The sequence below is a fragment of the Perca flavescens genome, chromosome 21, assembly GCF_004354835.1.
Source record: "Perca flavescens isolate YP-PL-M2 chromosome 21, PFLA_1.0, whole genome shotgun sequence".
NCBI classification, from domain to species: Eukaryota; Metazoa; Chordata; class Actinopteri; order Perciformes; family Percidae; genus Perca; species Perca flavescens.
The window spans coordinates 25,996,699-26,009,690 of record NC_041351.1 but is presented as its reverse complement, the minus strand read 5'-3'; the positions used below and the strand labels follow the sequence as shown (position 1 = coordinate 26,009,690).

General features: G+C 42.1%; 1 protein-coding gene across 2 annotated transcripts in view; it reads right to left on the bottom strand.

The window, feature by feature from the left end:
- Positions 1–12,992, bottom strand: part of dnah9 (dynein, axonemal, heavy chain 9) — a 136,257-nt gene that overhangs the window by 13,116 nt on the left and 110,149 nt on the right. For both annotated transcript variants that reach the window (XM_028566995.1, XM_028566994.1), the window contains 4 exons: positions 9,094–9,221; positions 4,386–4,613; positions 331–522; positions 1–190 (listed from right to left, as the gene is read on the bottom strand). The exon at positions 1–190 is cut by the window's left edge and continues 2 nt beyond it. In XM_028566995.1, the coding sequence (XP_028422796.1) occupies positions 1–190; positions 331–522; positions 4,386–4,613; positions 9,094–9,221 (738 nt within the window). The remainder of the gene's footprint in view (positions 191–330; positions 523–4,385; positions 4,614–9,093; positions 9,222–12,992) is intronic.

The following is a 12,992-nucleotide window of genomic DNA, read 5'->3' as shown; positions in this document are numbered from 1 at the left end:
GGTGGTAGCTGTTGTAGTCCATGTTTCCAGGCAAGGGGAAGCCAGGTGCTAGGTGCAGCTCTCCCTCCATCATCTCGGGCTTGATAAATTCCTCCAGGTAGGTCCGACACAGACGGCGGTCCCAGTCATCCGTGATGTGACCCCCATACATGATCTCACCGAACAAGTAGCGCAGGTCATCATATGGCACCTGGGATAAGAGATAGGGGAGATGGTGGCTTTGTGTGGTTTAGCTAAGGTCACATGTGTTTAGATTTCCAATTAAGATTACAAATGCTGGTGTTTGTAATCCTTTGCAAAGGAATAAAAGTAAAAGAGAAACACATGTACCTTAGGATTGGCCTCCAGGTAGTTGTAGAGGACGTTGATAGAAATGGTGAGGTCTCCAGTGTTAAAGGGGTATGATCTGTTCCAACCCTGAGGACCAAACTTCCTCCTCTCTGCCACCACCGCATGGAAGTAGCACAGGGCAAACAAAATGCTCTTAAACTCATTCTCCCGCGCACACATCTCCAGCGTGTCCTGGAAAACAACAAAGCAAAGAGCCTCCTGAACTGTGCAGCTGCATTAACTGAGCCACGGCGGTGTGTTGCAAAAGTTGTGGCAGGCAGCGCTGTGATCTGTTTTATTTTGTCAAGTCCCCAACCGTGCCGCACACTAACAGACAGACAATGACAATGACTAGATAGCAATAAACCCAACAATGAGATTCCCTTTTAATTGTCACAACTTGTCAAGCGCTTTCAGCCTCCAACTGTCTCCTGGGCTCATTATTCCAGACAAGCAAATAAAAAAAACTGGATGTAAATGTCATTGTAATCCCTGGGGGGAGAGATAGTTAAATAAGCATGCCAATAACCCCTATGGAAATAGGAAGGGTAAATTCTCTTTATTCCTGCATGTGTCATGGCGAGTGCTACACTGAAGGCCCTTTAACTTCCCCTGCTGCAGTGCCCTGGGGAGCTGACTCCTACTGCACACACACACACACACACACACACACACACACACACACACACACACACACACACACACACACACACACACACACACAGATTTAGTTAATATTCCGCACGGTACTCCTCTGCTCAACACAGCTGAAAGAGATGCATAGCCTCCCTATTCATGACCTGTGGACTGGAGAGAAACAACATCCAGTGAGACTGCAGCGAGGACACATAAACACACACAGGCATGCACATGCACTGAAAACACACCTCAATATGTCTGAACTGACAGAGGTCCAAGATTAGCATCAGGGTACGTGTGAGTCTGAATAACTAGAAAATTTGACCGATAAACTGAATCGATCAGTTTCAGCAAACTGAATTGCAAATCCATAAGAGCTTTTTTCACAACAGTATTATACAAGTGTTATCTCAGCAAAAAGCTAAAGCATTGTGCCAGATGTTAATTTTAGCCCGTCCAGACTCCATCTCAGAGGCTTCTTGGGGGGGAAATAGGCAGTAGAGCTATACGCACGCGTCTGTCATTTCTCTGGTTTAGCGCTGGCTTTAGCCACACGGGTGGGCTATTACAGAGAGTTAGCCACACTAACTTTTTGCCTTGGTTGCACTGCTGCGCCTAACTTTTTTTATTTAGGTGCACCAGCACAAAATTTAGGTGCACCCAAATTTTTCCTCGCATCGCCGTAACGCCGAAAGGCGATACACAATATATAGCTCTGTATTTTTTACAAAGTGGGCTAAATGTTCAGTTTTAAGTCAAAGCCACTTTTCACAAGCTCTTTTATTAAAACAGATTGTGATGAAAATAAAATGCAAAGACAGGGTTTCCTTTACCAGTTTGAAAATATACAGCTGCAACACATGTAAATGAAAGTTATCTAAAATAAATAGCCTAAGATAGCCTATATATAAAAAAAACAAAAATATTATATATATATACTGTATATATATATATATATATATATATACTGTATATATATATATATATATATATATATATATATATATATATATATATATATATATATATATATATATATATGGGCCGGGACTCGATTAAATAAATTTATCTAATTAATTACAGGCTTTGTAATTAATTAATCAAAATTAATCGCATTTTAATTCCATAAATATTTGACCTGAGAACAGTGAGAAGTAACTTTTTTCACATGGATTTTTAGTATACCATTGAATAATGACTGAATACATAAGCTTAAGCAACACAATATTGTTTATTTTTGTTCAACCAAGTCCAGCAGACCAGTGCAATTTTTGCCATTAAGTGTAGCAATAGCATATTTAGAAATATAGTACATTTCAGAAATTCAGGTAGCCTATAGGTAGGTAGACCTTCTGTAAACTATGTTTTTTAAGTAAAACACAATACTTTCAAGTACATTCAGACTTAGTTACCCTGGTCCTTAAACCAGTCATCTGGTGGAGTGTGGGTTGGTTGTGGGTCCTTGTACTCGGAGTCGGGCTAACGTCCACGCTAGCTGCTAAATGTTTTGCGTTGAGGTGATACTTGAGGCTCGATGTGCTGCGGTGATATGCGAATTCCTTGTTGCATAGCTTGCACACAACCATGCTCTAATCGACGCTTCCATCCGTTCGTTTTTTATAACAAAATTTCCCATCCACGGGGCCAACCAAAGCGGTCTCGTCAGCTTCTTCGCTCATGTTCACTGTGGTTTGTTGTTGTCTGAAGCATTGACATATATAAAAGGTCTGAAGTCATGAACGCTAGTTGGCGCTCCAGTATAATCGGTCCGCCGAAACTCATCCAGTGAGAAACGTCCCGCGGTGCAAAAATAAGTGTGATTAAAATGCGAAAAAAATGTTTAACGTGTTATTTTTTGTGTAATTAATTAACGCATTAAAGTCTGTAATTAATTAATCTTAATTAACGCGTTAAAGTCCCGGCTCTGATAGATAGATAGATAGATAGATAGATAGATAGATAGATAGATAGAGAGAAAGCTCCTTCATAAGCTTTCAACAACAATAACAGACTGATTAAAAGAGAAAGAGGACGCCCGGATAGCTCAGTTGGTAAATATAGAGGTTTGACTCCAACCTGTGGCCCTTTCCTACATGTCATCCCCCCCCCCTCTCTCCCCTTTCATGTCTTCAGCTTTCCTATCAAAATAAAGGCCGAAATCTTTAAAAAAAAAAAAAAAAAAGAATGACCTAAAGACCGAGGAAGTGTGATGGACTGAAGCGTATGCTAGGCTACTCAGAGAGTCACAGCTGACTCATTAGCGGCGTTACCCCGTCTTGTGTAGGCTATGAAATGTCCGTATCGTCACTGCGTTGCATTTTTATGAACTATGATCCAGCAGGCTCCGTCTCAAAATTGGTCGCACTCTCGAGCCCTGTTAGCCTAACATTGACTAGCTTTCACTGAGTACACATGACTCAGGAATATTCCCCCATCCTTACCTCAATGGACCTTGCTATGGGTCTGCACAAGGCAGGACTCACAAGCACGTAACACTTATCAGGCAGATAGACATCAGCGAACTAAGGATCATGGAAATGGACCGGGAAGAAACCTGAGCACTCAGGTAATGGTGCGGAGGAAGATGCATTGGCAGCGAAGCACTGTGGTAATGGTAAGGCTTAGATAGAGAGGAGAACTGATAAGGTAGAGAAAGGGAGAGGCCACTGCAGCGCACAGATCCATTCCAGCTATAGAGGCAGCAGCATGTTATTGTCTCTCCACTATCAAAAAGTAGCCGATAGACTTGGTTGTGATCTCAGTAACGCACCAACGTCTCCATGCAGAATGGAACCGCACAAACGTTTGGTGTTAGCATGTGCTACGTTCACATCTGTCCTCCATGGGTCAGAGGCAATTCCAGGGTGAGTGACTCTCCCCATCTGCTGGCTCCTACTTTTCTGCAAATTGGCAACTTGATGAGAAATCTGGAGTGAAAATTGGCATGTGTTGTCTCAGATGCCACTCATGGCAACAGTCCTTTAGAGGAAGGCAGCATGTATCAACACGAAGTATCCGTAGCCCTGATATACTAAAGATACCATGGAATGGGCTCTTTAACGGGTACTGGAGTCACTTCTTGCGTCTTCATTTGTGACTTAATCTTTTGTACACTAGTGGGAGTAACTGAAAGATGATCCCTGAACTGTCTCCTTTCAAAGCGTTCTATCAAATTAAATTGTTTATGATTTGACACAGGAAATACTCATGTTAAGGAAGTAATGACATCATTTGATGGGACCTTTAAAATCAAAAAGCCCCTTTCAAAGTGCTACATTGAAATACATACATTGGAATATAATTACGAACAACTTGTAGGCAGCATGTTAAAGTATGTATCTGACATCATTGATGGATTTCTTTGAGTAAATGGTTTCAGTTCTTATCAGATGACGTGCAGAAATGCCTCTGGGTACCTGGTTGAAGTTGTCCAGGGCCTTGTGCAGGTTGGCGTGCATGCCAGTAGGCGGCTCATTGGTGATCTTGATTGAGTTCTCCAGGATGCCCTGCGGGATGATGTGGCTCTCAGGGGTGGACGAGGGCTCAGCACTGACAAACACCCTGAAGTTGCGATGGCTTCCCTCTGCATGCTGCTCCAGAAGTTTCTCTAAAGTACCCAGCCATCGAGCCACCAAGTGGATGTTCTACAGGGAGCAGGATCAGCAAGTATAGGGTTAAGAAGGCACATTGCATGATATTGGTAGGCAACAGGCTTGTTGTTAATTCTCCTCTGTGAGGGTAGAGAGCCTAATCTACACCCAGATGATGTTTTCTGTTGGATATCTGTGAAGGTCTGTGCTTTTATGGATAGTACATAATAGCTTAATTTGGTACTTGATGCTGGAATTGCCCATATGATTTATGTTTGCAATGACAACTAGCAAAAAGGAGCAATTAAAATGTTGCATATTCTCCTCTCTGCACTGTGACTTTGATGTGGCACCAAATTATATGGTACATAGCATTTGAAACCCATTTCTAGGTTGCTGACATTAAGCGAGCATTCTCCGGTGTAACTTCAGCCGGACTTTTCTGCATATTCATCTCTCAGTGTGGTGCAGGCAGTGGAGCTGACTTGTACTATCACACAAGCATGGTTGAGCTCAATTTTCCATCTCAACTGTCCTGACACTTACAGGATATCCTGTGAATGATAAGGAGTCAGCCAAGCCCCCCACATCTTACCATGCAGCACTGCCCATTCCCTAAATCTAATTACAGCACTAATAACTCCAGTCATTAATTCATAAGCCTCTTTACTTTCTCATTTCCCTTTGCTCTCCATATTTAATCTTCCTTATGATGGCTGAAGTTAGCCCTCTTTCCGAAAGACGGGACATGACAGGCAGAGGAACATAGGGAGAGTCGTTGAAAAAAAAAAAAAAAAAAAAAAACAGTAGAAAAAAGTTTTACATTCTGTGAGAGACAAAGTCCAGGAGGAGCTCGAAGCTGAGACGGGGATAAGTTAGTTTGCCTCTTGAGAATAATGAATGGTATACAAATTAAAAGTCTAAATTCAAGCGCTTTTTCATCAAGCCAGTACAACCCTTCCTCTTGGCATGTAAATAGCTTGGCAATAAAGAGAGCCAACAGAGGAAGTCAGAGACTGCCTCAGAACTTGTCACTGTAATGAAACCATTCATCCTCTGGCTACAGGGGGAGAAGAGGGGAAGGAACAGAGAGAGAGAGAGAGAGAGAGAGAGAGAGAGAGAGAGAGAGAGAGAGAGAGAGAGAGAGAGAGAGAGAGAGAGACCAGCAGGCCAACAGACAAACAAACAAGACAGAGGAGCAGCCACTTTTTTATGGCTTTTTAATTAACTTTCAGGTGCAACATTTTTTGTTCCCTCAATGTCTTCTTGATAAGGGCCTTCCAGCCCCTGTGATGACTGCGCTGATACTACATCAAACAGCCACCTATTTACATAATAATATAAAAGTTGAATCTAAAACCCATTAGAAGACACAACTGGCAAGGTCCTTGATGCATTGCTATCAAACACAACCTGAGGGAAAGCACAATGGCACATTGGACTGCCTGTCACAGTGCCCGTGCACACATACGCTGGCTCCTAAACAAGCAAATACCAACACAGGCTGGTGAGTGCACACAATATTTCTCTTTCGCACACGCAAAAACACATTCATCAAGGAGCAGCGCTGAAGACAGCTGCACAGCTGGGCTCCAGCACTGAAGAGGCGGCCCTGCAGGGGAGGAGCAGTCAGACTCCAGACTGATAGAGGAAGACAACCAACACCACTGAGGGACAAACAGGACTGAGAGACAAACAGGACTGAGGGACAAACAGGACTGCATCACACCGCAGGCACTGTATGAAGGTAAATATGATGCAAAATGCTGGAGCTTGTAGACCTGACGTGAGCACTTGTAGAATATGATGTGAGAACTTGCAGAACAAAAATCAGAAATTGTATGTTAAAATGTTCACTTCACCACCCGCTTTCGTGTTTCAGTTTCACTACTGAAGAGTGTTTAAATGATTTAATTACATTTATTTAAAAGCCAACTGGCTAGTTAGCTAACGTAATAATAACAATAACTTAGATTTATATAATGCCTTTCACGAAAGCCAACGACACTTTACACAAGTACAGGGGAAAAAAAAGAAAATAGTAGATTAACTCCTATTTTCCACCAGGCGTGTCGTTCCATAGGCGCCACGGCCCCCACGAGGAATCGCAAACATTCAAGTCCATGCTTGATATTCCATGCTCTTTGCTCAAGTCTGTTTTCCCATGAGCCGCAGGGCGTGAACAGGCCAGATTGTAAAGACTTACAAAGAATATATGTTTAAGGCATTTCCTCTCTAACAGGGATGTGCATGGATGTTTGCTCCTATTTTCCAAGCATGGCCCATCATCTGCAGCTAATGAGGGTAATGTTAAACACAGAGACATGGTGTAAAAAATAATTGAGGACCAGGTAAAAACCCTGCAGGGAAGGTAGCTGCAGCTTAAACCGAGCAAGAAAAAGACAGACAAAACTATTTCTACTGGCCAGTTCTCCATCGTATACGGTTCACAAGAAACAGTCGTTGGCAACGATAGACAGAGAGTCATCCTGCAAATGACAATGTTTTGGGACCAATGGGCAGGGATTGCTGTGGACGAAGTACCCACAGCGATACACTAGTAAGAGCAAATGAGGTTTAACCATGTATTCAACTAATTTAAATAGCTCACGTTACTGTATTGTGTGAACAGTTAACTTCTTTTAATACGGTATGTTCCACCAAAACAAGCCAGAGAGTTTTTTTCTCCTATCCCAGAATTAATGTATGGTGTAGCCAGACCTTACTGCACAGTGCTGTGGAGATAGATCTGGCAATGCAAGACCAATGGTCACTGCGTCAGATTAGGCAATTATAGAGTCATACATTCTTGGCGTGACTCACCCAGAGACATTACAGACTACACGTTGGTCTTCGACCAATCACAGAATCAAAAATGCAATCCAAAGCAGTGTGTATGATATTTGCGGTCTTGTGTTAAGAAAGCCTATGAACAGAGAAAAGAAGCATCTTGGTAGCCCAATGGTTACAGAGCATGCCAAATAACTGCAACATTCCCACTTCATGAAATCCTGTCTGAAACTGGCATTCCAAAGTAAAGTGAAGTAAGGACATTGAGGGAGAGGATTTTCATCAAATTGTCTCTCCTGCTTTCTCTGCAGTATCTGCACTTCTTTCTGCCACCGGCTGCAAATGGGGTGGCTTTAGCAGTACATGTGCAAAAAAGGTGGTGAGTTTAGGCCACTTGATTCCCACTGCCTGGTCCATGTGGGATTTTCGACTCCAATCTGCGCGATTGATTGCCTCTCCATCTCTCCCCCTCCTCCCTCCTAATGGGCTTCTTTCAAAGTTTCTGCATCTCTGTCTCCAAAGCCCATCTGAGCAGAAGCTGCTGTTCTGCAGTATAATTACCCGTCAGCGCAGGGGAACCTGCCATTGAACTGGCTCTCCACTGATGGAGCCGGGCCTGGCAGTGGGAGAGTAAAGGTGGACTGTGAGATGGGGGGGGAGAGATAACAGCTAGCCGGTAAAGGTGGGTGCACGTGAGGATTGATAAGAGGATAGTTGGGTATGAGAAAAGTATGAAAGTTATGTGGCGGAATGAGAGCGTGTTAAGGGCAATAGAAAAGAGAAGATGGAACATTATATCAGGAGAAGACACTGTTGGTAAAAACAGGAGAGAGACAAGAATATGATAGCTCCCCTCCCCTAGAGTTCCCTCTCCCTTACCGGCCAGTGCCGGGGGTGGCTCTCAGTGGGCAGACAAACAGACAGCTGATGATGAAGCGAGTGGGAGGTTTGTTGCCAGGGGGACAAGGCCTTTTTAAGCATATCGATCAAGATTCTTATGCAAAAGGTAATTAAACAACTGCTTGTCTTTGCTATAATGGGTCTGGAGCAGAGAGTGATGGCAACCCAATCTTTTTCCTTTTTTTCTACCAGCTAACATTCACACAGAATGAAAAGAAGAGTGTCCTGCAGTGCCCGGTCACGGTTCATATCTGTCGATACTTCCCATTAGAATTCCACCGAGGTTTCCACTTAAAATGCAAACGCCAGCCTTGCCCTCCAGATAAGAGAACAGACACCACATAGAGATTGTACTGTATAATGCCCTTTCAGTTAGGAAATTTCTGAAGAAAATTTAATTTTCTTTTCCATGCAGACAAACCTGGGAGGAAAGCAAACATCCCATTGAGTGTGCAATGAAAAACAATGTGATAATATACCTCATTCACAACATGCACAGATAAAGGAAAAGCCACCTAAAACCACTACTGAATGGAAAATCCTTGACACAAAAATGAACCCTGTGTTCATTCTGCAAAATGTGTCTGTATGCCATTTTGTATCACAACCATTTATGATTTGGCACTTTTGTGCAAGGTGGATGGGCATGGGACACTGAATAGACAATCAAATCCCTTCCCCCCAAAATAACTCTAATTGGATTTACTTAATATGCACATTCTCCCATGTGTGGTCTCTCTGTGAATAATGACGATGGCGAGCATAAATTACTCAGCAGTATTTATGATTATACTTAATGTGAGATCTTTCTTGTGTACAGCGTATGTGTATGGTTATACCGTACCTGTAATATCACCCAGTGGCCGTTCCTAGCTGCCAAATCGAGGGCCTGTTCTGCTATAACCTCCTGACCCTGACCCAAAGAAACATTGTGGAAGTTCTTGTCGTCAAATGTGTAACCCAGCCTCTTCCCTGAAAGAAAACACAGAAGTAACATTTCAAACACATTGCTGAATACATGAGCTTCAAACTGTAATCTGATATTTTGTAATTCAGATGAGAAGATTAATATAATTATTATTTTGTCAATGAGTTTGATACAGCGGTGTCTCTGAGACATGCTTAGTCAAGCTGAGCACTAGAAGCTGTGGTAAAGAGCTAGCCCCGGTCAAACACAAAACGGTCTTATTTACATGTTGCAGGCTACCTTGTTAGCTAGCTAGCCAACTCACCACCAATACACAGCCAGGAGTCCCTGGGCAGTGCACACATCAATCATGACAACAGGACTATTTAGATGTAGCATGGCTTCAGTGAGTAAGCTAAATATTTGTCCTGTTTTTTGTGTTTTTTTCTGTTTCTACATGTGTTTCACACTTGGAGTTGTTGTTTAGAACTACGCCAGGGGTTTCCCCATAATGTGCTTCCAGTCTCTGTGCTAAGCTAGGCTAAAACTGTGGCTGCTAAGGGTGGTCAGTACATTTACAAACCAGTATTTAACACAATGCCCTAGCTTTAGTAAGCGTAGGCTACAGAATATTCAGCTTGATGGCCAAGCTAGCGGCGCTAGTATCATATATATGTTACTTGTACTTCCTGGTTAAAAGCCCAGTGAAAGACTATGAAAGCCACAAAAGGGATTAATATGAGCTAACTCTGGTTGGTGACTGTTAAACAGTGCTTATTCAGGCATTGCACTGAACTTAATAAACATACTGAACTGAAAAGAGTTGATGCAGTCACTTCCATGAGTGTGTACTCATGTGCGTTTGAATATTGATGTGAAACAAAAAGAACGAGCTACATATTACAACTCTATTGAACACAGAGTGGACAGTAGCCATGTTTACATTCAACTGTCAAGCGGATATTTAGCGCATTTAAACAAACTTTTGATATGTAAATTAGGTTGGAGCGAATAAACTGGGCTACATTGTAGTTTGGTCAGAAGTTGGTGCTATAGGCTACACATGGCTGTAATCCTCCAGTAAACGGAGTAGAAGAAGTAGAGGTTGCTAACCAGAAATGTCAGCTAGTGTTGGGCCATGTTTCATGCTGTCCGGAGACGGAGACACGTTTTGGGAATATCGGGAAACAGCTGACAGTCCTGGGAGGTAAATGTTTGCTACATCAGAACTTATTCAGCAAAGGCGTTCCCATATCCCATTTTGAGCATCAATTCTTTTGCCACAAAGACAAAAAACACCTTAAGAGAGCGGGAAATGTTTTTGGCACATTTGAGGAAGTTGTATTGAATTTTGCAGTTTAAAGCTTGTCTAGTCACGCATTGCCAGCTCTACCTCCACAGCCCTGCGAAGGAGGGTCTGGCTAATCCACACAGCATTCCGGAATTGGAGAGAAACGTGCTCTGGTTTATTGGCATTTCTTTAAACCAATCACAATCGTCTTGGGCGGTGCTAAGTGCCAGGCGGAGCCATGGTGCCTCTGTAAAACAGCATCGGGAAGGAACTTGTTTTGGTGGAACATGTGTACGTTCAAAAGTTATTTTATTCGTGCAACAGAAAACTCAGATGGGACAGATAGTCTAGCTAGCTGTCTGGATTTACCCTGCAGAGATCTGAGGAGCAGTTAACCATTGTCCTCATAAATCCACCGCAGTTTAGAAGGAAGGTAATGGACCGAAAATGAGGGACATCCGGCGGAATTCCCGGCAACACCGGAGCAATGCCGGAAATGAAACGTCATCGATAAAGACTACAGCTTTTCTAATGTGATACTTCAAAATGTGCATTAAAATACTTGAATAAAAACAAGGCCAGTATTGATCTTACCATCTTATTCTCAGAAAGACATTAAATAAGTGGATTTTTCTCAAAAGTCACAGTCTGCGTTTAGCATCATAATTAGCAGATGGTCAATGACTTGGCCTTCCTTGCCCACCTTGAGAATTAACTCAAACAACACATTATTATTTCTGTCTGTGTCATTAAAGCTCCAACCTGAAACCAGGCAGACAGTGAGGTTTTGTCTCCGGGATATTAGTCCCCTGCAGAGCATACAAAATCACATCATCTATCTAATGGAAATCTAATTGAATCCTAATACCAATGAGAAAGCCAATAGTCACAGCTAAAATGGAAAAGCAGCTCTTTGTGCTTCAGTGTAATGTGGCGGCGGTTGCTCCTCATCATCACTGTGCTCTCTCTACAGCAGCAGTTTGATTGGTTACTTTAAGCTTTGATGTGATTGACTACGCTCAAACCGAGGGTGTTGATAATCCATAATCACACCCCTTACAGCCAGTTCCAGTAGGAGTGCTCCTTCTTATCATATTAGGAGAGGATGGTGGATTTCACGTGGGCCGAAGGTCTGTCCATGGTTGATTTCACCACCTGCTGCTGCCTGGGATCCAAGTCTTTATAAAAATGAGGCATCTAAAATACTCACAAATGCTCGCTGCTGTGTATTCTGGATAAAACCAGCTGCATCATGTTGAAATAAATCTATGGCATGGATTTATTTGGTTAAGACAGACTTTCAAGCAGAACCAGAAATCAAAGAAAGTCAAATTAGACAAAAACAGTAAATGAATGATGATGAATTACTTAAATGCAAAAAACACTGAAAATGAATGTTCCAGTAAACTGATACAATCCCTGCAATCTGAATATTTCATAAAGCTGACTTCAAATACCTACAGACTGAATTATTTGGCGGCAGATTTAGAAGAGTCAGGCCGTGATGGCGCCCTGTTCCAGGTCAGTTAAAAAGCTTCAGCTTCGGCATATTTGTGGTCACAAATCAAAACACTATGTCCTGCTGCCATCCACATTATTCAAACAGGGTTTTAAAGTAACTCTATAACCAATGACATTTACTTTCTGCTGGCCCTAATACGCCAGTGGTGTTGTCTCATATATTTGTGACCTTTAGCATAATCCCTTCAATCTACCAAGAGCCTGTTGTGCATTGGCTGTGATGGCAGATATCACAGCAGAGACACACAGCAGATGTGTTGGGATGACTGATAATTATATTAAGTATGAATCAAAGTGGAAAACCATGCATGTAGGTATGCCTGTTAGTGCTGGGTACTGAAATCAATACTTTTTAGGCACCGACCGAATTGCCTCGAGTATCAAGTATCGAAAAATGCCCCGTCATTCAATACCTAAGGAGTAAATCGCATCAGCGTCAGTGAGCCAATCGTGCTTCTACCAAGATCTAATAATGTCTGTGATTGGCTGTCTAATGTTACACGTAGAGCTGGGCACTATATCAATATTATATCGATATTGTGATATGAGACTAGATATCGTCTTAGATTTTGGATATCGTAACATGGCATAAGTGTTGTGTTTTCCTGGTTTTAAAGGCTGTATTACAGTGAAGTGATGTCATTTTCTGAACTTACCAGACTATTGTAACTGTTCTGTTATTTGCCTTTATCCACTTAGTCATTATATCCACATTACTGATGATTATTTATCAAAAATCTGATTGTGTAAATATTTTGTGAAAGCACGGATAGTCAACACTACAATATCGTTGCGGTATCGATCGAGGTATTTGGTCAAAAATATCGTGATGTTTGATTTTCTCCGTATCGCCCAGCCCTAGTTCCATTTGTAGAGACACACAGGAAAAACTCTATGTAACAGAGACGGCTCACGTAGTAGGAGCTGAAACATAAATAAAAAGATCTGTGCCATATGTGTAATGTTGTAATTTCTTTTTGTTTTATAAATTTGGTATCGAAAAAAGTATCATTTAGGAACTGGT